This window comes from Numenius arquata, chromosome 9 (genome assembly GCF_964106895.1).
Source record: "Numenius arquata chromosome 9, bNumArq3.hap1.1, whole genome shotgun sequence".
Lineage (NCBI taxonomy): Eukaryota > Metazoa > Chordata > Aves > Charadriiformes > Scolopacidae > Numenius > Numenius arquata.
Window position 1 is genome coordinate 9,697,691 of NC_133584.1, and position 26,885 is coordinate 9,724,575.

At 40.5% G+C, this 26,885-nt stretch overlaps 1 protein-coding gene across 1 annotated transcript in view; it reads right to left on the reverse strand.

Annotated features, from left to right (window-relative positions):
• ARHGEF26 (Rho guanine nucleotide exchange factor 26) overlaps window positions 1–26,232 on the reverse strand; it is a 52,661-nt gene extending 26,429 nt beyond the window's left edge. Inside the window, exons 1-5 of the mRNA XM_074153374.1 lie at window positions 25,186–26,232; window positions 23,621–23,660; window positions 21,513–21,658; window positions 16,471–16,527; window positions 12,024–12,184 (exon numbers count right to left, since the gene is read on the reverse strand). Coding sequence (XP_074009475.1) covers window positions 12,024–12,184; window positions 16,471–16,527; window positions 21,513–21,658; window positions 23,621–23,660; window positions 25,186–26,232 — 1,451 coding nt within the window. The remainder of the gene's footprint in view (window positions 1–12,023; window positions 12,185–16,470; window positions 16,528–21,512; window positions 21,659–23,620; window positions 23,661–25,185) is intronic.
• Window positions 26,233–26,885: the final 653 nt, after the last annotated feature.

Consider the following 26,885-nt stretch of genomic DNA (forward strand, 5'->3'; position numbering starts at 1 on the left):
TTTTACAGAATCAGTTATTATCCAGGAGCAAAAAGCATGTAGAATCAAATGACAGCACATAAGAGGAATATACAGAAATATACAGAAAGGTCCTTCAAAAAATCTACGTCACGGGTAACTATAGAATAAAAGTGGTATCAGAGCCTTTCTGGTGAGTGAGACTGGGAAAGAGCAGACTTGGCGGAAGATCTGTCAGAAAGTGAAGTAAACATGGAACACCAGAGGTCACCAGACCAGGGTGATCAGCGCCCAAGAGGAAAAAAAAATTCTCATGAAGTTACTAAGAGATCATTTTATTCTGTTTGCAAAATGACAGAATACACGTAACAGCACTGCCAGGCTGGTGGGAAGGACAGATGTTGTAATAACGTTATGGTCTCGTGTACAGGTTACGCAGCGATCATAGAATCAAGGTTCTCAAACGTTTATCTGACTTTTTTTTCCTACTGTCCCACTTTCCTATTGTCCCACTCTGCCAGATGCCACAGTCACTGAAAACAGCAGTTTGTCAGCAGCAAAGCCATTCTGTATGTGCAAGTGAACTGCGGTCGAGGTTGTAGATCACTTCAAGTTCATTACTATTATTCTTGCTTAATGTTTTTGAAGTTATAATGACCTATATGTCTGGCATGAAGAAGATTATAAGATTATAATGCAGATTGAGCTTCATAGGGATGTTGCTGCTGACACATTACTATCCAGTAACACAAAAAAGCCACTGGAGTGGAAGCAAGTACAATTTAGCTTCTTCCTCTTAGAGATAAGGGAACTGGAAAAGCAATGACCAATTTCAGATAACTTTGGATAAAAGTAATAAAAATTTCTGAGTAGCCTCTCCAAATCTGGATATGCTCATCAGGAACAGAAGCTTAACATCTGCATCACAATCTATAGTGGGGTTGTTGTGTTTTTGGGGGTTTGGGTTTTTTTTTTGGGGGGGGGAGGGGGGCAGGGGGAAGAGAGGGAACAGAATTTAAAATGGTAAAAATTGCAGCTTTATTTTCATAAATTTTTACACTGAATCAGAACTTATCAGCCATTCCTTTGTTAAAAAGAGGGTGATTAATGTAAGGACTGCATCCACAGGTGTTTGAAATTAATCAGTTTGTTACAGGAGTTACCACAGTCTAAATAATGGAAAACACCACATACATATACATATATTTATAACATCAAACACTGCAACATTAATAGTCTATAAAAATACCTTTCATTAGGCAATATTCACTGAATCACTAGGAAGTCAAACAAGTAAAAAAAAAAAAAGCCAAAACATCCCTGGCAGCCTATTCCTTCACTCTGCAACAAACTGGACCAACTGTCAGCAGGCCTATCTGCAAGGAACTGTACTAATGGCCAAAAAAGCCACTTGCCTTTCCAAGTATTTCTAGTCTTCTGGCAGAAACCCAGAACAATAAAAAGGCCATGGCAACCCTGTCAATATATTCTGTTACAGTGAGATTCTTGAGATAGAGGGTAAGTGCTCATAGCATCTCGTTCAATGGTATGCATTTCAGAAAAACAAATCTTGATTCAACCAATTAATACCCACTGACAAATGAATCCACAAAGAACACTCTGTGGCACTAGAAATGTAAATCTTTGTGATAAATTATGAAGACATCAGAACACGAGTCTTCGTTTTTAAAACCTTTCCCATGCTGAACAAAGTAATGCTGTTTATACTAGTGTGAAGAAGCAGGGTGCTTACCTGGCTCTCGGAGTCTAAAAAGCTACCTGCATAGTCATTTGTCACACAACAAAACAATCTCTTGCGTGTCACAAACAAAGAATTTATAAATCATTTTGTGAAACTTTCTGACAACAGGGATGAGGCTATTTCCATACAACACACTTGCCAGAACAGCCAAACCAACAACCACAGCAAGCGAAGGCCTTGGAGAATGGAAGAGAACAACAGGACGCATAACCTGTCTCAGGCTCTACAAACCTGCAGCCCCCAGCTTCACCATAACCCAGTGTCAGCACTAGCAAATACTGATGTCCTTACTATGTGCAAGACAACTAATCAATCTTGGTATGTAGGAAGAAATTTTTGTTACTATAAAAATACAAACCATACAAAAACATAAATTAAGCATTGCTTAGTCTTGAGGGAAGCACAGCAGCCAGGAAACCCTCCACCACAGCCTAGAAATAACAGTGATTTACAGAGTGCCCAGGAAACTCCCCAGAGAAAATCTGGATTTTGTCATTTCGTTTCAAATGACAAACTCCCCCACCAGGCTTCTGCCCCTCCCTCTCAGAGCCCAGCGGGCACCACGTGGGTACCACACACCTCCCGGCAGCCCCAAGCCAGAGGGAGACTGCAAACACTCCCAGGTTAATCTTTCCCACAAGGGCACCTGTGCCAAGTTGGCAACCGCCTAAATTCCTGAAGGGAAGGAAAGCAGGTTCAAAGTGCAAGTGTACGAATCACCACATTACGCTGTTTTACAGCCCTGCTTGGGAGGCAGAGCGGCGATGCCTGTCATGGGAAAGGCCAAGGGGCAGGAGGACACAGCGCTGTGAGAGGCGACACAGCACAGCTTCAAGTGCTATTGGACTTCTCTTTGTGCCGTTGGAGGAACTTCAGCCTCTGTTCTACACACCTCCAGGAGAAGTTATCCAGGGCAGCAAATTATTGCGCATGCTTAAAGGTAGGGACAAAGTTGCAGGTTTTGATACTGCTGCACGTAAAGCTGCTTTTCCTATAGAATGTACAAATAATCATCTGTCTACATGATCTTCATATTGATACTGCCACATCCATAGTAGAAGTCACAGTGTGACACGGAGGACAGCAAATACCACACATCTGCAGGCAAGATTCTCTGGGTACAAACACTGCACAGACCAACCTCACAGTTGTCCAAAGTAATGTGGGCACTGCAATGTAACGCATCCATGTGCAATGCAAGCTTGCACCTCATGAATTTGAGCACCAACAAAAGATCCTATAGCTTTAAAATCTCATTTAAACAAAGCACATTGACCCATTGATACATGAGAGGAGCCAAAGGAACATACATATATCCTCCCTCTGTGACAGCCCTACTAAACACAGATATTTCTAGACTTACTAACAACTTGGTGCCTTTTCAAAGCTACACATTCTTTTTATGCAAGAAGGGAAGTAGAAGTTCTCTGAAACCAGACTGACCTCTTGAAGACTTATCACTCAGTCTCAACCAAGAAAGGCCGCTTCTTCATTCCTTAGCAGCCCCTCTACGAGGAAAGCAGAGATGCAAGTTCAAATAACTTGAACTTTACTACCAAAAAAATATGCAGATAAATACAGTCTTCCTCCTCTGTGCTTCCTACAGCAACACTAAATCTGAATAATCGGTGAAAGATTCGTAAGCTACTACTAGAATAAGCCCTGCAAGACCCAACGGCAAAGCATGATTGCTTGAGAGGATCCATGTGAGCACTAAGTTTCAGATGACTGTGTTGGTGGTGTTCTGCAGAAAGGACATGTAAACACCTACTGGATAAATAGTTTTTGGGTTACAGCTGGAAGGCTTTAAAATTTTTAAGTACTTTTGTTCTATTGTACTTAAACACAAATATTCACATAAATAACTCTTTACACAGAGGTTAGGCCACAGAAGAAAAGCCAGTGGCTCCAAGAAGCCAGTAACGAGTCCTAGACCAAGGACTGGCAGAAGAGTTTTGAAAAGTAAAGTAATTACAAGAGGAAAAGTTCCAAGAAGACCTGACAGTGAGTCTCCCCTTGTAAGAATCTGGGACACGGAGTTACATACCGTCTGTGCTGAATTTCCACTGGGAAGATAAATTGACAGTACAGAGCTTCAGAGTCAAATTTTTCAGAAAAGGACACAAAGATAATTATTTTGTCAATATAATTTTGGCAGCAAAACAACACACAAAGAATACCGAGAGGACAGAGTGCAGATGAACTTTTGAATACAAGCATAGATAGACAAGAAAAAAATACCAGAATTCTCAACAGAGAGAGATAAAATACAGTAAGACTGTAAAGGACACTATTCAAGAATACTGTTTTTGTAAATTTAAAATAGAAACTGAACTATTTTTCATCTGACAAACACTGTAATTTCGTCAAGCTTCAGCAACCACAGTAAAAATCAATAGAAATGCACAGCTACAATCATGCAGTTGAGATGACACAGCAACCGTAACTGACTTCCCACAGCCTCGGGTGCTTTGCCATTTCTTTGACTGAACCTTTTCCGAGGAACATACACATTGCCACTCTCTATTCCCTGACATTTGCCGTCAGTCCAGTTCAAGTGAGGTGAGGAAGTAGAATCATGTTTTGTGGAGAAGAAAAAAGAAGAACCAGAGACAGTAGGCCTGAAGAGGACACCAGCGAGTAACACAGAAAACAGCCAAGTGGTTAAAGGTGCAGCCCGTGCCTTGGTTTTACTGGGGAACTCAACCCTACACCAGAGGTTTAATCAACCCTACCCCAAAGGAGGGCTAAGCAGGACTGTTCTTTAATTTTTGTCCTCCCCTGGCATGCAAATGCTTAAGAAAATTGAAATTACATTATTTCAGGGAAGTTGGGGGGGGTAAGAATGCAGTGAAAAACACCCTGATTTGTTCTAGGAAACTCTTGAGTAAAGCTCATCAAAAGAATGAGTTCTCTCTATCCTTTGGTCAGCATTGCAGTTTGTAATGAGAGGACCTTCACCCATTACTCTTGATCTTGGCAACTGGTGGTCATTTACGTTTTGATTACGTGGTAAAAAGATCTGATAAATGGAGGGTACATCTACACTGCCAAATAAAAAACCCTGAAACCCAAACAAGATACTTTATGTACCACTTCACCACGTAATCTGTCAGAAACAACCCCCTGCAGGGTCTGCTCTGAGCAAAGCATGAGATGGCAGCTCTAGGGACCTAGAAAACATTGGCAAATCAGTTGCCTTGATTTTTTATACACATATAGATTTTTAAACAAAATCCAGCTACATAGTGTCTTTTTTAATTACCAATAGAAGTAAATGCAATGATTCACGTGATCTGAAGGTCTCCTTGAAAGACTGCGCCAGCTAATACTAGTTTAATCCCTTTAAAATATGTCTATGCAAAGCTTGACAAGCATTTCAAGATCTGTTGGGTAAAACACCATGGAAGCTGGATGCTAAACAAAAACATAGTTACATGGCCAGCATTTAAACAACACTGCAAACGACCCCTGGGATACAGAAGATTTTTCTGAACAAATACAGATTTTATGCAACTAGTATTTAAATTTCATATATCCAGCACTGGAAAAAAAGAACCATAAAGACAGTTTAAGTTTTATGCTTATGTTGCTGTTTCTTGAAGATACTGAACAATCTGTTAGACTGACAACGCAAGGCAAGTTTATTCTGGCTTCTAGTCCTTTCTGGTTTTAATAACTGACTTCAGGCTCAGGCTAAATTAATTGATAATAGATACAGAGCTGCAAATGCCCTCCACCAACATTGTGCCATACGCATCGTTAGTGAAGATTCTCAGATGGCCTCTCCAAAAGTGATCTTTTAGAACACCTCTAAGCAGGTGTGAAGGCAAAGATAAAGAGGCCTGAGCGGAGACTGTGAAACCTAACATGGGCTACATCTAATTTCACAGAGGATCACACAAGCCAGAGACAAGCAAATTGCTAATAGATTCGGTTTTCTTTACGATGAGCTGGCATTCCTTCAGAGGGGCATCTGAAACGGAGAACGCAATGGGCATCTTGAACAGGACTTCACACAGGACAGAAGGGAACACACTGAAAAACACTTCTCTTTACTACTCTAAATCACTATTATATTAAAACACTGACTGTTCTCAGAAACTATTTTAGGAGTTAAACCCATCCCCATTAGCAACACCATCACAGCTCACTATCAACAGTAATTATCTTGGGTGGAGAAACTTTTCCATAGGTAGCAGCCAAAAAGTGCCTCCCTGCTTCAGTCACCACTGTGACTGCGGGTGACACGTCAGAGCTACGGGTGAGGAAAGCTCAGGGATCAAAGTCCAGGTTACCAAGGAGGATAGTGCAGCAGCAGTGGGAAGAACAGGCTCACACACAGTTGAGCAGACAGTGCTCTCCAGTCACCATGGCAGAGTCACTGCCCAATTATCTTCCTGTTGTGTCCTTCCTACGCCAAGCAGCAGCTGAACACCGTTTAGTCTATTTACATAACATGAAAACACACCGTGAAGATGACAGGTGGAAATCTGTGAGTTTGGGGTATTCTCTTAAATATGTTTAAGTGAATAATTTGAAGCTAAAGGCTTATTTTATTTTCTGGAACACTAGTTATTTTCTTCAGTGTTCTTCTTCAAGAACACTTTTTGTATAGGTAATTGCTAGGTGTTACCTAAATTAAGTATAAGACAATGCATATATATGTATAAACATTTCTAAGTTCATTTAAAAAAAAAACACAACCAAACCAAACAGCATTCTTTCTCTTAAAGTTTTGTTCACCCAAGAAAGCCGAGGGAAGTACAATTCTGTTCAGATTTGTTGTTCCTTGGTATTGAAGTCAGACATCTAATCTTGTCTCCAATAAGGAAACTAAATTACAAAAGACCAATCACTGGTTCAGGAATGCAAATACCAACTGCATATTATTTTAAAGTTATTGTTTACCAATGCTGCTAGGCATTTGCAAAGAAACAGTGCAGAGAACCCAGAGAGTTTTTTCAGCTGCCACAAGAACTCCATAAACAAATAATTCCTAGATATTAAAGCCAAAGAGTTCAGCAATGAGCCCTGGTGTCAGAACAAGCCATGAAGGAAGCAATTCAAGGAAACACAAGGATAAATGCACTGTCCCAAGTCACCGATATGATGCAAACCCATAAATGTGTTCTGCAGGCACCTAAAATATAAAGGAAAAAAAAAAATAATTGTATTTTGGACTCACTGCTCTACAATAGGTGCTCCAGAATCCTTGGCATCTCCTGACAATCAAAAAAGGCCCCAGCAGCAGTAGAAGTAGATTATGCAGCAAGGCTGGGAGAAAGGCAAAAACTGCAAATGGTAGATTTACCAGCTCTGCAGCACGTTGAAAACCCAATCACCACGTATGATCACTGCAGATCACCAGCACCTGCTGTCGGCCAGGGCAAGGCCCCAGCTTCTGCAGAGCCACAGGTGCCTCACATCCTGCTTCCAGATCATTTGGGAAGATTTCTCTCCCTCTTGTTCCTGTTTCTCTGTCCACCATTTCCAACATAATCACTCAGCCCTACCGATAAGGAAGCCACTCATCCGCTTCGAAACTTCCAGTATGAACAACTTTCTTCGAAAGAGCAGAGAAATTCTCCCCCAGATCACGCCCCAGTGTCACTTATTCAACAGGGTTAACCATGCTCAGCTGGATGCCCTCAAGACATTACTCAGCTTTCCTCAAAAACTGCTAACGGCAAGAACTGTGATAAAATACACAACACAGACTAAGACCATCAGTCTAGACCAAATAGGAAAAAGAATGTTAGCGACTTGTATCACCGTCTTACCTGGAAATCAAATCAGTGATCTGTAACTTATGAATAATTCTCTTGTATTACAATTCACCTGAATCACTCAGGGTCTACTCACAGTATTTAAATTTTTATTTTTACTTTTTTTATTATATGCGGGGTTTGGGGTGGGTGGTTTTTTTCAGTCTTCTAAAGAAACTAAGCAACAGAACTCTGCATTCTTTAACAGTAACGGTTTTTATGCCTAGTTAACTGATTCAATACACATATATATTTTCCTATAGAAAAAGATGAAGCTGCCTCACTTACAGGATGTTGGAAAGAGGTGAAACCTCATAAACCTTATTTACCAAAAAGTGCTGCAAGAAAGCTTACCCGGTTCTTAATATACATTCACGCATGTAAAATTAAATTAAGATACTCAGACAAGATGTTAACTTGCCTCACAAACCCACACGGGCTTCTCTGCCAAAATCAAGACACAGAGCTTAAAAGCAGTCACAACCTATGAAAGTATTTTTTGTTTACATCCTTTTCTGCTAATGCTAACCCCCTGATATTCCATAAGCTTTTTGCCTTTTGCTGGCCTAACAGCAGAGAGAGAAACAAAATGCAAAAGCTTTCCTTTCTCCTATAAATTTGCTGTTTTGGCCTGTCAGACCAATTGTTCTCCAAGATACTTCATTAATTCCCCTGTAACTCCTCTTTCCCAAGATGGACTCTTGGGAAACTGACCTCTTTTGCACCACATATTGAGACTGGAGAGAGTTCTTCTGACTCATGAGATTGATTGTACAGTATTCTCAGACTACACAAGCTTTTATTTCTGAATAAGCTGGCCTGTGGATCCCCGTCAGCTCACATCTCAATGTAGCAGCTCTCACTGACTCGGGCTGCAATTTGTGTGATTTTGTCTATTATCAGTTATGAACTCCCGTGATTACACATATAGGCAAATACACCATAAAAGACTTAAGCTTTCTGAAGGCACCTTACAAGACATTTTCATAAACAAACACATTGTATGCTGCACAAATTATTCAGATCAACTCTTCTTTGTTAGAGACATTCCAATGAGCTCCCAAAAGCAGAGACGGTCTTTGCTGTCTGTATTCTGCTTCTAACAAAGGCAGCTTTGTTCTATCAGAAATGGCCTTGTCATGCATTAGAAGCCTATCTCGGTGTTTCTGGAGGGTTTCCATTAAACATGTTCTAAGTCAAAGTTCCCAGATGTCAGCTTTAAGCAATTTTTGACTAAAGATAGTATTTTTTACCAGTTCACGTTCTTTAGCTCACGAAACTTTTGTCTGAGCAACCAAACCCACTGATAACTACACTCGGATTTTCTATTTTTAAGTAAAAGAAATGCTGCTTAAAATGCAGCATAAAATATAGCATAATGGGACAGATGTTCAATTTCATTACAATTTTATAACAAAAGGATGGATTTTGCTACCTTGAAAGACCTTGAAAATGGGAAGCAATAGTTTGGAGATACCGAGAAAGAGGCTTCTGTTTTAAAATCACTTTCATTATTTACACAACTGAGGTTGTAGAAAGCCAGCACAAAGTTTTGTTAGAGTTTAACAGTATTGCATAACTCAGGAAACAAAATATGTTTTCATTTAAGTTGAAAAATTAGTTACAAATTTTGTTTTTACTCCAAGTTATAAAAAACAAGTTATTAAACCATTAGACTTTCCAGACAAGAAAGAATAAAATCATAATTTTAGGCTAATGTGGTATTTTTCCATTCATTCTTTTTTTTTTCCCCCCTCCCACTTCCTTTGAAGACTATTAATCAAAAGGGTTGTAAGAATTCCCCTAAAAATATTGCTCTCCCCACCCCCATCTCTGCTTTAAATATTTTAAGCAAGAAATTTAAAAGTGGATTTGGAAGGCTTATCCAACACAGGGAAAAACACCAAACACACAGCTATTCACAAAGCTATACTAGAATGGTCAGCTGTCTCTTACAGAAACAATACAAAGCAGAGGCAAAGTCTGCAGGTTAATTAAATCTTTGATTTCTATTAAGGTACCTAAAAAAGATGGCAACTAGCTCTCAACACATGATGGTTCTGTGACATCAACATTTGACTCGCAAAACATGTGCTCGTGATACTTCACCTTTACAATTCACATTTCATGTAAGGAGACACCTTTAAAAAGTACTATTTCTTGAAAATTAGGACTTTGATAACCTGCACTCCCTGACAACACTGCTGTGCTACAACTTTCATTCCTGTGGTGGCTGTGGATTCAGGAAATACCCAACTTCTAGCAAAAGACCTCAACTATAAGAAAGAGAGAGAACCAAATGGAACAGCGGGATGGAGAAACAAGGGTATGCCAAATAAGTCCAAATCTACACCTACTATATTGCTCCTAAATTCAGTTTGTACTTGACACAATAGATTGGACTCTCTCACACATATACTCCATGAAACAAAATCTTATTACTGCATAAACTTTAGAAGACATAAAATGAAACTGCTGCATCAGAGATGTAAAATTCCACAGACTTTGCGGGGCTTCAAAGAAATAGAAGCCAAGAAGGGATGTTACCATGACTGGGACCATGAAATTTGAAAGTTGCCAGAAAGGTAAATCCAGGTTTAATACTAAAGAATTCAGAACATCGGAATTTCTACAAGAAACAAAGGGGACAAAAGAAGGGGGGGTGAGGTGGGGGTGGGGTGTGAAAGGTAGGGAAGAACTGACTCCAGAAATATTCCTAGTCTGACAGATTCCTTATCCAACCATTAGCCCCATTTCTGAAATGAGGTTAATATTTTTCTGTTTCACAGGTAAAGAGAGATACATTTAAACTCCTACAGTGCTACCGTTAAGATCAATCGGTATCTTAACTAGGCCATCTGCATCCTTTAGCCATTGTGCTTGATTTCAAACTGGAAATAAAGTATAACAAAAGAAGCAGAGACATTTTTATTTTTTAGTTATGCAGACCACAGAAATCCACCTGCTGATACTGCTATTATCCAGGCTAGGATAAGAAACAAATTATAACAAAGCAAACCCTCATTAAATTAACTTTTTGAAACACAGTATTCATAACCCTGAAGTACACTGAGCGCACATACACATCCCATATTAAATAATGCTGGCAGTAATTATCAGCAATCGTAAAACAGACTTTTCAGCACTTGTATCGTATAAGATCTGCCAACATTTTCTTTTCATTAGGCACTATTTGTAGTGTATCTGTTTTTCTTGTATACTGAAGTTCCTTCAGTACAAAGTCAATAACAAAAAAAAAAAAAAAAAAGGCACAGCAAATCATCTTCTTAAAAGAAATACAAGTCTCTGGTGCCAGGTGCCATGGTGCACACAGCACTGTTCATAAACAGTAAAAAGCCTATGCTGTTTACGTAAAAGATACCATAGTCACACAGTATGCGGCACATTGAGTACTCAGTAGAAAGTAAACAGTGATTCAACTGATTAAGGAAAACACTGGCAAGAGTCAGTTCTTAAGGGCAAGTATGAAACTCTTGCTCAGTTTTTAACAGTTTAATAAAGGCAGAGAGTTTAATTTGACAGATTGTAAAGACTAGGTATCAACATTTTGCTTAGGAACTGTTTAGATTTGAAGAATGTTAATTTCTACTAAAATACACCATGTTCTTTCCTTCCATGCTAATTTTCACAGAAACTAACACCAATGCCTATCCTATTAAATGTGAGCTCAAACAGTGTCAAAATGAGTTGGTCAAACTCACGTGCATGTTCACCGTAATTACTATTTTCCATCTTCAAAGTAACATGACAGTTTTGGAAGAAGCGGTAGGCGCTCTAAAATGGTTACCTGAGATTCCAACAAGAAACTTGCTTTTTATGTTCATACAATTATTGAAATAGTAACCAGATGTCTCCAGTTCTGCCTACCTGCAAGCTCTCCTTACTAAATGAGTACAGCCAGAAAACTAAACAACTGTTTAACTTTAAGAATAGAGAGTATTCTGGCAAGAAAACCTAAGATTATTACAAATACAAGCAAGACACCGCAGAAAACAAGAATTTACATAAGGCATAGCCTGAGTAGTACCATCATATATCACAGATAGCACTAATCAAAGCTCTACAGTTCAAGGAGTTGCCTATAAGTTATATAAGGAAAATACAATCCAAATAAACAGGGGCCTACTCATATCACAGACAGACTCTATAGTTAGCAAAATCAAACCTTAGCTGTTTGCATTATATTAGATGATCTTTAGTGCTGCAGAGCACGTATATGTTGGTGCTCTCAAAGCACAGAGAATCAAATTGCATTCTAATTTATTTACAGCCTATAAAATCCTAAGACTGCATATTAACAAGTGCAACGTTTGACTTCTCATTCTTAAATTGTCAGGCCTAAATTTTTGCTGAAGTTGCCACCTTGCAGCTTTTCCTTCATTTTGTGGTAACAGTAAAGATACTATTTTGTATACTGCATTTCATTACTTGCTTGAAAGATATCTTCACTACTAGTAATCACCCTCAAGTATAATTTAAAAAAAATAAAGAAGTTTTTGTATTTTTACACTTACTTTTTACTTGCTTCATAGACATCTGAGATATTGGAAAAAAGGTGATGGCTCTCCGTTTTGGTCATTGTGAGGCTCAATTCCCTGGAATTTTTAAACATCCGGATCAGAATCTCCAAGCTCAGCAAATAAGAATGCTCAGAAGATATCACTTCAAATATCGCCTGCAAAGTGGAGCGAGGAAAGAAAAGACTTACTATTGACTAGGTTTTATTTCTTTTGTGGTTTTTTTTTTAAAAAGGAAAGTGCGGAGGAGGGGCACAAAGAAAAGTTATTGGATATAAACTGCAGATTATAACATAAATATTCACTTCCATGATAGTTGCATCATTTACTTAGAAATAAGTGATCTAATACTAGAAAAAAAAGACTTTTGAAAAGTCTTAGTATAGACTTTTTAAAATGCAACTGCAGAGAGTTTGAAGATAAAAACATAACACTGACTGCGATCACTCCCCATTCATACTCCTAAGAGGTTTGTTTGTGGGTTTTTTTAATTACAAAAAACCATGTCTGTTTCTGTAGTCCAGCTGGAAGCTTCCTATCAGTCACACCACTGTTGACCAGCCAGTATTTGCTTTTGCTTTTTTTAAACAGAAGCTGGCAAGTTATTTACTTGTTCTTGGGCAACAGAGCTCTGCTTACCCAAGCATCTGCAGAAAAGCAAACCCCTTTGCAAAATTCAGGCTTTAGTCCTGTATCAGCAGTGATACCTTGGTTACTTTTAAAACATGAAGTTAGGAGAGGCACATGAGAAGCTGAGCTATCTGCAGCAGGGAGAGAAGCCAGGAGGCAGAGCAGACAAGGGGGGGGTGGCAGCCACTATCCCCTTTAGTGATTAGTGACCAGACAGGCAGACCTCCAGGACATTCCCTCACCTCCCACAAACAACTTCTCTATTTTATCACCCTACCACTTAAAGAGTGGCCACTGTAACTTCCATCAGCTGGCTGACATACAAAGCAAACTTTTAATGGACTCTTAAGACTTTGAAATCCACATACTTGTTCCATTGGAAATTTTCATCTCTGATGTAGAAACCTATTCAAGCTTTTAGACATCTTCTACCTCTCTAGGCTTCATTCGCTGATAATCTGCTGGAGTTTTTATATGTATATACAAGGGAAAAAATCGAATAATTTTCATGACCCCTTTTGTCACAAGCTTCACCAAGTCACATTTGTCATCAGTGCTACCTTCCAGGCGTAGTACTATCAGCAAAGGTAATATTACTTTGTTCTCAATATAACTCATGTTAATATTTGCATGTATTTCATTAGTTATTTGCAACTAACTTCTCTAAGCAGTCTCAAATCAAAGGACACATACATACTTTAAATGCAACACTGCAGATCTGATTATTTAGAAAGCCCATGGCTCTACAAACACAGAGAGGGTCTTGTAACTGACAGTCTACAGGAGGAGTTCACTTAGATGGTCTGACCTATGTGCTCTAGAGAGACCCTGCTCTTCCGTGACCAGATATAAAGGCAACGGTGACCATAGGCAGACTGAAGGCAGGAATACTTTTCCTGAATATTCCCAACTGCCAACTGAGAGAAGCCATACTGGGGGGGGAAAAAAAAAAAAAAAAAAAGCAAAACATTCTGCTGAGGACCTTTGTTCATAAGATTTATTAAAGAGTTTAAGTCCAGTGAATTCTGCTGGTGTTACTAAGGTAAGCTTTTGATCAAGTGCAATTTCTCTTGGATATCTTGAGACTCACTGTTCTCAGACTGTGCATTCTTGCCCTTCTAAAAAGTCTTCTTCAAAGAACTGAGATTTTAATAATGAAATTGTAAGTCTTGGATTTCTTTGAACAAAACAAAACAATCTGCTTTAGCTGAAAGGTTTATGCAGTGCAAAGAAGATTTATCAACACCACAGAAAACCTACAGGGCGATTATACATACAAGGAAAGGAAGTCTAATGTACATATCAGTAGTCTCTCCATCTTCTTACCTACCTAAAAAGCTGAAGGGCTCTGATGAGAGATACAGCAGCAGCCAGGTAACAGCTACAACATTCTACATTATTACTCACATGGTGAATGCTGCTGTGCAAGAAGATATGCAAAGATGATGCTTAAAATAATGTTAAATTGCCTGCCTGCTGCCTCAGGAACCTAGAGAATGTGTACATACAACAGCCAAACTCTGGCAGCAAATCTACCTACTGTGTGGCTAACAATGTGCAGAAAGTTGCCTAAAAAGGGCATTTTGGCCCTTGCCCAGCAATTACATTTCCAATCTTCAGTCTCATTGTACTTCTCCCAGCTGTGCTCACAAAGAAAGGATTTACTTAAGGAAAATATACAAGCTCTCTGATTATTATTATTGTTTCAGAGGAGTTTTGTTTGTGCATGAGGACCCTCGTGCACTTCTTCCAGTTTGGTAACAAAGTCATTAGCATAGTCAGAAATAAATGGGACAAAGAAAGGTACTTTGCTTCTAGCTTCTCCCTTCTAAGGGAAGGGAGAGAATATCATCTTACCATGACCCAAACACATTTCAGAGAATAAAAAAAAAATAAAAAAGGATTAAGAAACAATTTTGGCTTTGACATAGAGTAACTACACCACATTTAGAGGCTGGGGTGGCATTTACCAGTGTTTCTGAATGGCATCTGAAACCATACTGTGGTTCATTTCCATGACATCAAGGTAAGCAGATGTTTGAATCCTGATGGACAGTAAACACTCAAGAGATCAGATGCACAGTGCAGTTTGTACACATGTATGCAGTCAGATTTTCAAGCTTGAAAGAAGATCTATTGAAAAATATTTTATTTCAAATCAGTCTGTATGACACGTTTTCTTTAGAAAAAAGATGCACACAGATCCATCGCGTGAATGTGTTCTGAAAGATGGGATGCGTATAAATGCATGCCATTGACGTTTAATCAAGGCATATAGCAAACAAATATATTTTTCTGCAGTGACAATACATTATGATAGCAAAAATAATCTAATGGGCTCTAAAAAGCAATTTAAAGAATAGATAATAATTGATAAAAGGCAATTTAAAATAAATACAGCAAAAGCATGACTTGGTAGTACAACCATATCTTAAGTCTATTTATTTAGGCTTCCTCTGAAAGAATGGGCCTCTAATATTCAAATGAAAAAAAAAAATCCCTCAGGCTTGAAAACATTTTTGGTAACATTAAAGACTTTCCATTTAAAAGGCATCTGAAGAACTTGTTCTCTTTGAAGGGATGTAAATATGACTCCAGAAAATATAGACTAAAGGCTCCTAAAGGATACAGGACTGAAATAAATGCCTTGTGTCTCAAAGCTTCCCAGCGGGAGGAGACAGAAAAGCAGAACACGTGGCCTGAACTGCTGCACAGCCTCTTCCCCAAAAAAGCAGAAGATAGACAAAGAAATGTAGCATAACAAAAATAAAAATCCACAACAAACTATTGTCTACATTTCATGTATGCAAAACAAGGTGTTTCTGTATTTCATGTATGAGCACAACAGCTGTAGGTCACACAGGTACATTAACATTTGAGGTTTGCTATATACATCTCTGAACTTCACAGAAAACCCCAGTCAGGTCTCACTTGGCTACATTCACTGAGGTATGTCCTGAAGTGAAATGAAGATAATTGGAACAAATTACCATGGCAGGTAACGCTACAGTGTTTTTTTCCTATTGAAGGACATACCTCAAGAACTGCAGGTATATAGCTGGCTAGGTCAGGCTATTCTTTTCAACACCTCTCATTCATTTTGATATAGCCCCTGTAAGTAAGGAAGGAGGGTAAAGCAGATAAAGTGGACAAAAGGAGCAAAGAGGAAGAGGAAAGCAGATAAAGAGGACAAAAGGAGCAAAGGGGAAAGAGACAGAGAGAAAAGATAACTACATCAGTAATTGCTGCTGTTGTCTGTACTGTTGACAGCATGGATGCACCTACTCCCGTTTAGGTCTGAAAGGAAAAAGGTTACTTACTCCAGATACACAGAGCTTGCATGTTCAGAAATGTTTACAGGATTAGTTACAACTAAGGGGCATTGTAAAATTGTTCTAAGGGGCATTGTTCTTTGTTCCTCACTCCCTTTAAAAATTTATGTGCCACCTCCTACCCTCGGTGAACACAAGGTTAATTTCACACCTTCCCCAGTACAGCATGAAGCAGTGACTGACTGCTGTCTGATGTAGCCATCAACCCTGCTATGTCTGCTGGAGCCAGCGTACCCAGGAACCACTCCTCCAGCAAGACCTGCAGGATGTTGGCAGGAGACCCGTGGCAGGAACACATGAACATCAGCAATAGACAGGTTTTGATTTTTTATTCTCCCTGGGGAGAAAAGACACTTCACTCTAGGACAGGAAGCAGTGTAGTGAACTTCTCTCCTTATCAACAAATAGAGAGTATTAAATGAAGCACGTAGTTCATCCCTAAACAATCAACAAAAAAAAATGTGTGCTACTTTAAAGAGTACCTCCTGTCTTTTTCTTTCTTCCTGGCTGATCGCTTCTGATAATCCATTCTTCTTTACCTAAGAAAAAAAAAAAATAAATTTTTAGCATCTTTTGTAGAAAAATGCAATTTTTAAAAAATAATCTGTCCACTTCAGACAGACAGCAATGAACCAACAGAACTAAAAAAAAAAGTCAATAACGTCTGACATTTGACTTGTCAAAGAACTAAATAATTTCAGTAAAAACTATTCCAGGACACACACACAGCACTACTGCAGCAAAAGCACACACAGTTGAATCACTGGCACCCTGCAGAACACCCCAGACAGGTAGTCTGTTGGCCAAAAAATTATTCTGGAGGAGCTCCACTTTGCAGACATGGCAAAGTCCTGAGTAAACACCCCTGTACGTCTATCCTCAGCCCTACGATGACATCTCTCCCCACTCAGCGCCCTACAGTCAAATCAGCCAAGACAAGTTTGCCCCAGCTCTCCGTATACAAGCATCACGAACTCCAGCCATAGCCACATTTTCCACAGCCTGAAGCCACATAGCTACCAAATTCCACACTAGAGACCCCTGAAGTTTACTGTTTCCTGGTGCAAACCACATGCATTATGTCATTTCACAGAAAGTGAAGCACCAAGGAGGGACTGACTTCATGCATTTCCTACAGGACCTCAAATCAGGAGGTGACCTGCATGTGGCACACTGGACCACGGAAGGGGAAAGAGGCCACTGCACAGCACTACACATGTAAAAGATACTGGACGTGAGACCTAACAGATGCGCTTCCATTTTCTCATTTCTCTTCCGGTCTTCTCCAAAACCTCCTAACGTACTATCATCAACAGCTTTCTCTTCTTACTCCACTTGTTCTCTGGAATTTTAAAGGATATATTATTCCTCTTTTTATTCCTGTGTACCAGGCACCACAAACATGAATAGCAGGCTCAAGAGTAAAGATGGCACAACATTAGGAAGCACCGCAGTTTGGTTTGCATACACACCAAAATACAAGCACACATGTATATACTTATAAAAATAACACAAATGTTCAAGCAATTATTCTTTTGAGCACAACTTACAGATTCCTATGTCATCACAAGTATACACTTCTGAATACCACACAAGAACTAATTAGATGCCTTTCTATTAAGCTATTAAAGTACCTTTCAACCAACAACCTGAAACCTTTGTACTTCCTAGCAAGTGCTTTAATGTCACTTTTCTTCTGGATGCAGTGGAGGACTTTTCTAAAAATATGCCAACACAGGAAATACCTATGAATGTATCCAAGAGATTTCAATGCTTCCTGTTAACACAGCAACTGCAAATTTCCAGTGAGGTCAATGCGGCAACTGCTGTTCATGACCGCATTCATGTTCAGAAAACTGTACCTGTTTTGTGATCGTTATTTTGTTGTATATGGGTGTGTACATACTAAATAAACATGTGAATTCATCATACAAGCAAATGGATCAACCTTCCATTCTTAATAAGCCCAACACTTCCAAAGAGAAAGAGGCTTAAATATGGAGGTTATTTTTTGGCATTCTCTGTCAAAAAAACATTCAATTCCTATTTTTTGAGGTGTACAAAATGTTTTAGCTGAAATATTGTGAAAATCACACTTGTGATACTATACAAACAAAAACTTAGTTACATACAAGAAGTTCCTCCAAAATAAGGAGGTGCTGTGGGGGAAGGAGGAACTTACCATAACCATAAAAATTTCTTTGAGAACTATAATAAGTGGCTGCACCATAAACCAAATTTAACATAAGTCCTTTGATATTGGGAGAGAAAGGAGAGCTAATGCAGAGATTAGCCCTGAAGATCCTTGACAGTAAAACCAGCTAAGTTTTTTAATGCATGAGAAAAAAAAAAAAAAAAAAAAATCACAACCGCGTTGCCCCAAGCCAGAGAAAGAGATGATCAGAAAAATGAAACACAAGGTGACCAAAGCTTGGAAAGAGTTTCAGGTCAGAGAGGCAGCAGTTGAGAGAAAATGTAAAATCCTGATGCAGTGCTGCAAAAATACATTGAACCTACTGGGCATGAAATGGAGGACTTGATGCTAAAACCCATTTAATATTAAATACTTCAATAATTATTAGTGTCACCATGCTATGGGACGGGTGCTTCCAGTGCTAGATCTCAAGATTATTTTATAAGAATCACACCAGCGTGAACAGTAGTAACGAAAAGTGAACATGCATCATATTCTCCAGGCTGGACGGTAAGGACACTTGAGTTCAAAGTCCGCCAGTCAGATGCAGTGGTCAAACTCTGCAACAGATTGCCCAGGGAGGTGGTGAGGTGTCCACCTACGGGGATGTTAAAAACCTGACTGGACCAAGTCCTGGACAACTGGCTCTAACTGACCCTCCTCAAGCAGAGGGGTTGGACAAGATGATCTCAAGAGGTCCCTTCCAATCTAACCAATGTTGTAATACTTAGCATGCACAATAACACACATTGTCATTATCCATACCAACTGAATGCTGCATTTGTTGGAAAGTAAAAACATTTAATATAACATGCAAGTTAGTATCAGTGCTTATGATCTGCTGGAAATTCTTCAAAAATATTGAAAGACACTTTAGGAATATATTTTGGAAGCATTGGTTGTTCTCCCTAAATTAAACTTTTAAATCAACACACGAAGCTTGGAAGGAACAGAGATAGTAGATAAGCTAGCTCTTTACCTAGACATCTGCTTAGCTACTGATAGCTGTCTAATCTGTAGCAGTAATCTAAAGAGGAAGAGGGTTCGAGAGGAATTTGAAAGGAACTGCACTTAAATAGCACTCTATTTCAGAGTCTTTAAATGTTCTCTGAAAAACTCAATCTTAGTTTCACACATGTGTGTAGACTGCAGAAGACAGAAAAGCCCTTCCCCCCCCCCCTTTTTTTTATCATCATCATCATCATCATCAAGGATTTGACAACTCCATACATGAAGGTTTCAGTACCCTACTCAAATAGAAAGTCTGGTCAGAACTACATCAGCTGTCAAGCCCGTATAGCCAAAGAAACATCTTGCAGGAGGAGTGGATTCACTCTGCTGTCTTTTCCCTTGATTTCCTAGCATAACCACTGCTAACAAATACCCTAAACGTATTATTCTCCTTCTTTCATAGCATATGTTGAAACTCAACACTTTGACGTTTTCCAGCTGACTTCCTGTTACAATCCCACGCTCACTTTTTAATACACATTGACAGAATGTAATTTTTCCAGAGTTATAAACACAGACACTATGAGATCCATATTCCCTTTTTTTTTCCACAGTGCACTACCTTTTCCCATATACTCCCCACTTCCAACCTTGTAAATCAAGTAAAGACACTGAATAAGTTTGCTGTGCTAGAAATCGTAAAGAACAAGATGGTTTATATAACTGTAAGCATGGCGAAGGAATAGCTCTCTTACCGAGATGATCTTTATACTATTTTGGTCTCACAACAAATTAGTGTTTTTGAAATTATTGCTATTACTGAATGCTATTACATTCCTTCCAAAATACCTCAGCTTTTGAAGACCTAACTGCTAGTTTGCCTAGAAGGCAGAAAAAAAACAAAACAATTTGACTTCATTATAAACAAATTTTTTGCAACATTAAGCAAATTAACTACATTTAAAGTACTTGATTTGTTGAAAGAAAATGTAAAGTAAATCTTTTCAAAACCACATTGTCTTGCCTTCTTTATAATTATCAAATCAAAGAAGGATTTGTATTTCAGTATGTTAAACTGCAAAAGGTCATCAACATCTGTAAGACAGCTCTTCTGAACAATCTAAATAGCCTTAGAAGATCTTGCTGAGGCTTAGTAAGTAATTTATATAGGACATACACAGCCAATGGCCCCAACTTTTGAATATTCTAGGTGATCATGTCACGTAATAATAATCTTTTCCTATATGACACGTAGAGATGAGGTTCTACATTCTGCAAGTTATATTAAAAAAAAAAACAAAACAAAACCCCCAAACCATTCATTTTAGAGATATCCCTCCAGAAGCCACAGAAATAATCAAAGGATAAAATTAACCTCAGAAACCCAGCAAAGCTGTGGTTTTGCCAAATACAGGAGCCTAAATTGAACTTTCTCAATTGCATTGCTTTTTATGCAAAACGAAGCCCACCAATTCATCAGGATTTCCATGTTGTTCTTATGAAATGAAAAACAAGGTTTAGCCAAAAAAAACCAAACAAGACTAAATCCTATTTAAGGTTTGGTCCATACCACTCCAACTTACCAAAAGGAAAGCAGAGATTTCAGATTTCACTCTCAGTTTACATGCTTTTAGGATTTAAACCTGTCTTTTCAGGCTTCCTGACAGCACCTCATTCAGAACAGCCAGATACAGCAACGTACATTACCGTAAACCATAACTCTTCTCAGGACCTGCACCAGTGCAGCTCCCAGCACCCTGTGCAGGCAAGGCCCAAGCAGCCATCCCTAGTGACTGGGGGAAGTACAAAGTGCAAACAAAGAAGGACACTTGATTTTTTTTTTTTTATCCAGCATAGTTTAAAAAGAAAAAAAGATAATAGAAAGGTATCTTAAAGGGTAAAATTATTAAATATTAATTCCTTTTCATTTCACACTGAATTTTTTTTCTCGGTAATTTCACATCACGGACTCTAACCAGTCTTGTGTGGCCACATGAGCCTACAAACACTTGCACTAGAAAAAGGGAGGTGTCAGGTAACCAGGGAAACTGATTCTGGCACAAACATCAGTCTATACCTACTAAAATTGACAGAGAAAACATGCTTTATGCTTTCTTTAAGCTACTGGAGTTACCTTACATAAAACTTAAACAAAAACTAAATTCAGACCTCTGGATTTGGATTAGTAACATCTGAATAGTTGCAAACTTGTCAATAAAAAAATTCAGACACCTTGTATTTTTGAAGGGAGAAGATGCCTTAGATTTTGGAAGGGAGAAGATAACAAACTTCAGTCAAGAACTCCAACAGCGAGTAAAAAGACTTGCTTCGATACATTTTTAGATACTTTGTCTGGCTCTACAATGATCAAATACTCACAACAGACAGCTGACTCCATGTTGATCTCAGGGGCTTATAGTGAAAAACAACCTTTTCATCCGATTTCTGCTCTCGGGGCTCAGACTCTTCATCAGAATCTATATCCAGAGCTTTTTCTTTATAGTTCTGATACAATACAGCATTTTCTATAAAACAACAACAGCATGTCATTAATTGCTAGAAAGTTAGCTTAGTTGCTTTCATAAAAATTATAACTAATGCTTAAACAATAAAAGAAATCAAAATGTCAATGTGCCGTTCACAAACTCCAAGAGACAAAGATAGTATCTTATTTAGGGTGGACAATGGTGCAGTACAGTAACAATGGATCACTGTACCACTACCAAAAAGATCCACACTGACTGAATTAAAGAACAGATGTGTCCTTTGTCAAGAAAAAACAGAAAGCATTTTTTTCTTCCTTGGTTTGCTGTACAATGTTTCATAATTAGCCAGCAATTTCAAAATGGAACAAGCGTGTCAGTAGAGCAGAGTCACTAATCTGGAGGTCTAGCTATTTTAATCTGCAAGACCATTACCGTCCACTACCCGTGCCAAGTTTTATTCTGTCAGCTTTAAATACCATCTTCACACTTCACTAAGAGAAGGAAATGATCCAAATTTCAGAAATTTGAGATCAGAAATATTCCAAATAGAAACTTCAAAGCTTGCTTGAACAAGCATGAGGCCTATGAACCTTAAACCAAAATACACTCATTATGTATTTCAGTACTGCCAGTATTAGTTCAGTAATATCAATGGTAAAGAAACACAGGTGTGGAGCTCACCCTTTCCATTTCCCAGCCTCCTGGACCACACACCCATTTCAAAAGCAGACAGAAAAGGACAGAGAAATTCAAGACCAGAATAACCTACAGATGGATTAAGCGATTAAGAAAGTGAGCTCTAAAAGGTACTATTAGAGATGGGCCAGGATTTGGACTATATGCAATTTTCCCATGCAAGAGAAAGGGGAAAGAAGTGAAAGGTCTGGCAGCTCCACGCACAGATGGAACTCCTGAGGTCTTACACCGGGCTGGATGGATCTGTTCCACCTGCTCGGACCTTACAGCCCTGGCTGAGCATTACACACAGTTTGGCCTTTTGTATTTGTTCTTTGGAACATGTCTACATAGTTCATACACTTTTAAGACAGGAAATTGTGTACAGTAACAGAATGCTCAGAGGCATCACAGAAAAAGTTATTAGTTGGGATCAGCCCAAGGTAAAAGGAAGCCTTTAGAAGAGACTCCAAAAGACATCATTGGAGATAGAGTGAGAAAAGCTGAAAATAAGAGTAAGATAGGGGGTGATGCAAATAGAACAAAGTGGAAAGTTTTGAAAAGGCAAACAGGAGGAAAAGGAAGGTAACACCACAGCAGAGATGACCTTAAGGAGGCATTAAGCAGAGAAAAGCCAAAAGAGTAGCAGCTATTATAATTAAACTTCCATGGACTCATAGCCAGGAAAGAATTTTTTTTCTGGTTGAAATATTGGGAAAAGGGCAAACTTGGCAAAGCCCAGAATTAATGAGTAACATAAAAGAGCAGATACATGGATAATGTTTTTCTGACACTTAAACTTGAAGCCTAGGTAGCAGGAAAAGAAAAGGATTACAAAGTCAAGGAATTCACCCCTGTACCCCAGCCTTATGAGGAAAAGAGAGAAATAGCTGCATGAACCTAACAATTCAGGCGCTTGCTGCAGGTGATGACCCCAAGCCTGTGAGCTGATGCACCTGGAAAGAGTCACAAGGAATAGGCAGGAAGGCAGTCCCAGCTGGAGGAACAAGCCTCATCTATGTAATCCTACAGAACTTTTAGGGCTCAGATAGACACATGGATCAGTTCACCTTTTTGCAGGGCCAAGAGTTTAAGTTGAAAATAAGCCCTTCAAACAAAAACCCATTTTTAACCTGCCATACTATATTCTTTAAAATATTCCCTAAAGTATGTCCAGTGCCAAAATTATGGTTCCATATTTTAGTCAGTGTACTGAAAAACAAGGTACTTAGTCTTTGACTATGTATGAAAGTGTGCAAAATGATCCTGAAACTTGTGTCTCTTGTGATTGAGCATATAACTGAGTCTGTACAGAAAAGCGCTTACCTTCCCCATCAAATGTTCCTTGTCCTTTCAGCATTTTCTTCTGATAATTTAAACAGGAAAGAGACATATACACATTAAAAGAAGAATGCAAAATAACCAACAGTAACAAGAACTTCTCTTTTATTGATACTTAGGCTCCAAATTAACAGGCCCTAACGTACAAACTTCTGATGTTGGACAAGTACTCATGAAAACAATTGCTTCATCACAGAAAGTGAAAAGCTACTCTAGTTTTCCTTCTCTCATGCACTGTTTATACATATTTGTCCCAAATGCTTCATTTTTCCTATGTTTCAAAAGCATACTATATTAGCTTTACAAGAGTTCAGTGAACGTGTAACTTATCCCGCTGTCACTGGGTTTTTCTAGGAGGATATAAAGTACATGACTGAGCGGCTGTCTCTAACCATGCACCCTGCAAAGAACAACCACAGTAAGTATTTTGTAAACTAGCGTTTTGAGACCAAAACAAACCTTTGAAATAAAACAGCTGCTTTGGTGCAACAAGTCCTATGGTCTAAGAAGTCTGTTTAAAAAACCACTACTAGAAAAAGAGAGCTTTGTGTGTAAAGAAAGGACAATGTCATGTCCTCCTATTTTAAACATAACCTACTGTTAAAGTCTATTACCAAAACAAAAACCACCTCCCTACTCAGTAGTAGTTCACAATTTGATCTATTACTATTTCACCACCTGTAGCATTTTCACAAAAGCTTCCATAACCATAATATTTAATTTGGCTAAATATTGTCATATAGCTGATAATTATTTTAATAGCTACAGCATTAGCCCTTAGCCTGAAGTATTTTATTAAACAATTGCAAACACTCTGCAGAAACTTACCAATATATTTTTTAAAAAGTAACCAGTTATATTTAAAAAGAAGGAAATACAAGATTACAATATTGTACGTTCAAGTAAAAGAATACTTTCAGTAAGTCTTTATAGTTTAAATACATTAACATTCAGTATAAGTCTACTAATCCTAAGGGATTACAATCAATAATTAAATCCAAGCATTCTGCTTTTACTTGCAGGCAAGTAAATTTACTTGCAATTAAGGTACAAAAAAATACCTTAAGTATTTTTAAAGCAATTTTAAAGTCACTGAGTTTTAAAAATACTTTAAAAAGCAATGCCTCAGATAGAAAAATAAACTTCCTCCCTTACTCCTCTGTCAGTCTATTTACTCTAGCAGGCAGACTTTATTAAGTCAATGTCTCTTTTTTTCCTGTTTACTGCTTTTAAAACATCAATTTGATTGTGAAAGAAAACCTCGATGTGCTGGGGAATCCAGCAGGAAATGCAAGTGCGAGGCTGACATCCAGACGTTTTTGAGCTGCCCAGATTTCAACAGAATTGTGTCCCTGAAGCCTCTGCCACTTTACTTTGAAAACAACACTTATAAGCGATCTGTGAGACTCATCAGTAACTATGAAAAGTTTCGTGGTAGCAAAAAGCAAACTGAAAAAAGCGCAGCATTTATGGAAGACACAGATGTTGCGAATCACACTCCAGTGGTCTATTCCATTCAAACCAAGGCGTCACCAGTCAACACAACTTACCTTTATCCTCCCCAGGCTCGAGAATTTCTCTTTATCTTCAACAACTGCTTTAAGTATGGGCTGGGACATTCTGTTTTTTTTCTTAAAATTAGCAGAGCCGTCGAAGTCCACACCACTCACCACCGCCCTGCGGTAGGATGTCGACCTCAGGCCTCGCCTCAGAGTCCCTGGGCTGTCCAGGTCGCCCTCGGCCTCCTCCTCAGCATCAGCGACCAAGGGCAAGCTGAGGCTCTCCACCATGCTCCGGACCTTCAGCACCCTCCTGCTCGTCTCTGCATTTTGGCTGTTCGCTTTGCCCGTCACCTTGATTTCAGACGCCAAACTCTTGGGGATGATCTGCTGCGTGCCCACCTTGAGCGCAGCGGGGCTGTTGGTGCTCAGGACCACCGGCTGGTCCTGTGGGGACGCCGGCCTCTGAGGAGCTCCACCTTGCTCTGGGGACATGGCGGGAGACACCCCGGGTGGCCCCGACGACACTTTTTCTGCTGTTTTGGAAAGCCGGTTGCATTGCAGGGGCAGCGCGTTGGTGTTAGCGGGGGAGGGTGCGTCTCCCGTCGGTGAGGGCTGAGGGCTGGCTGTAAAAACAATCCGTTCCTGCCGCGGGGTAAGCGCTGACGGGCTGGAAATCCTCAGGGGACGGCCCAGCTGGCTCCCCGGTGAGGTAATGGTGCCGTTGGCAGTAAAACCGACAGAACTGTTCGAAACCAGAGTCAGCACCGGGGAGGTCCGCTCCGGGGAGACGGCTGTACCGGCTGGCGTCTGCGCCTTCCCGTTGGACACCGATCCCATGCTGGAACTGAAGAACGAGGGGCCCCTCCGGAGCGCCGCGCTGCCCGGGCAGGTGCTGACGGTGCCGGCGGGCTGAGTCACGGTGAAGTTGCACCTGTCCTCCACGGGAAAGTCGGTGAAGAGCACCCCGTTGGGGCTCTGGTACGACTGGGGCCGGGGTTTGCTCCAGCCGCGGGGCTGCGGCCGAGGGGTCGACCTCCTCTTCCAGCGCGGCGCCGCGCTGCCGTGGGGGAGATCCGCCTCACCCTCCTCGTCCATCGCCCGCTCCTCAGGGCCGCCACCACCTCAGGGCGGCGGCAGCTCCTCCTGCCCGCCGCCGCTCTTCGCCGCCGCCCGCTCCCTGCAGTTCGGCAAAGGGGAAGCAAACGGCACCGCTCGTCAGGCCGCAGCAGCCCCACCGGCGCGGCGGGCGCCGGGCCAGCGCGGGCCGGGCCGGGCCGCGCCGCGGGGGAGAGGAGAGGGAGAAACACCCCCGGTTCCCACCCAGCCCGCGCTTCCCGCCGGCGGGCGGGGGCTGCCGCCGCTCCCACCTGCGCGGAGCCCGCGCTGGGCCGGCCGGCCCCGGCGGCGGGGAGGGGAGGGCCCGTTCCCGATCGCGGTCCGCCCGCAGCGCCCAGAGCCTCACCTCATGGCAGCGCCCCCAGGGGGCGAGGGGACACTGCCGCCTCCCCACCCCACCTGCGGCTCGACTGAGGCGGAGAGTCTCGCACAGCCCTCCGGCAGCCCCTGCGGCCACCGCCGAGCTGCCCCGCCGCGGCCCGGCCCCGCCGCACGGCCCCTCCCCTGCCCTCCACCCCCGGAGCGCGGGCCGGCGCCCGGCCGCCCAGGTAGCGGGCGGCGGGGCGGGAGGGGCCGGGCTGTCGGCAGGGGCCGGCTTCAGAGAGATGTAGCCCAGGCAAAGCGCCTCAGCC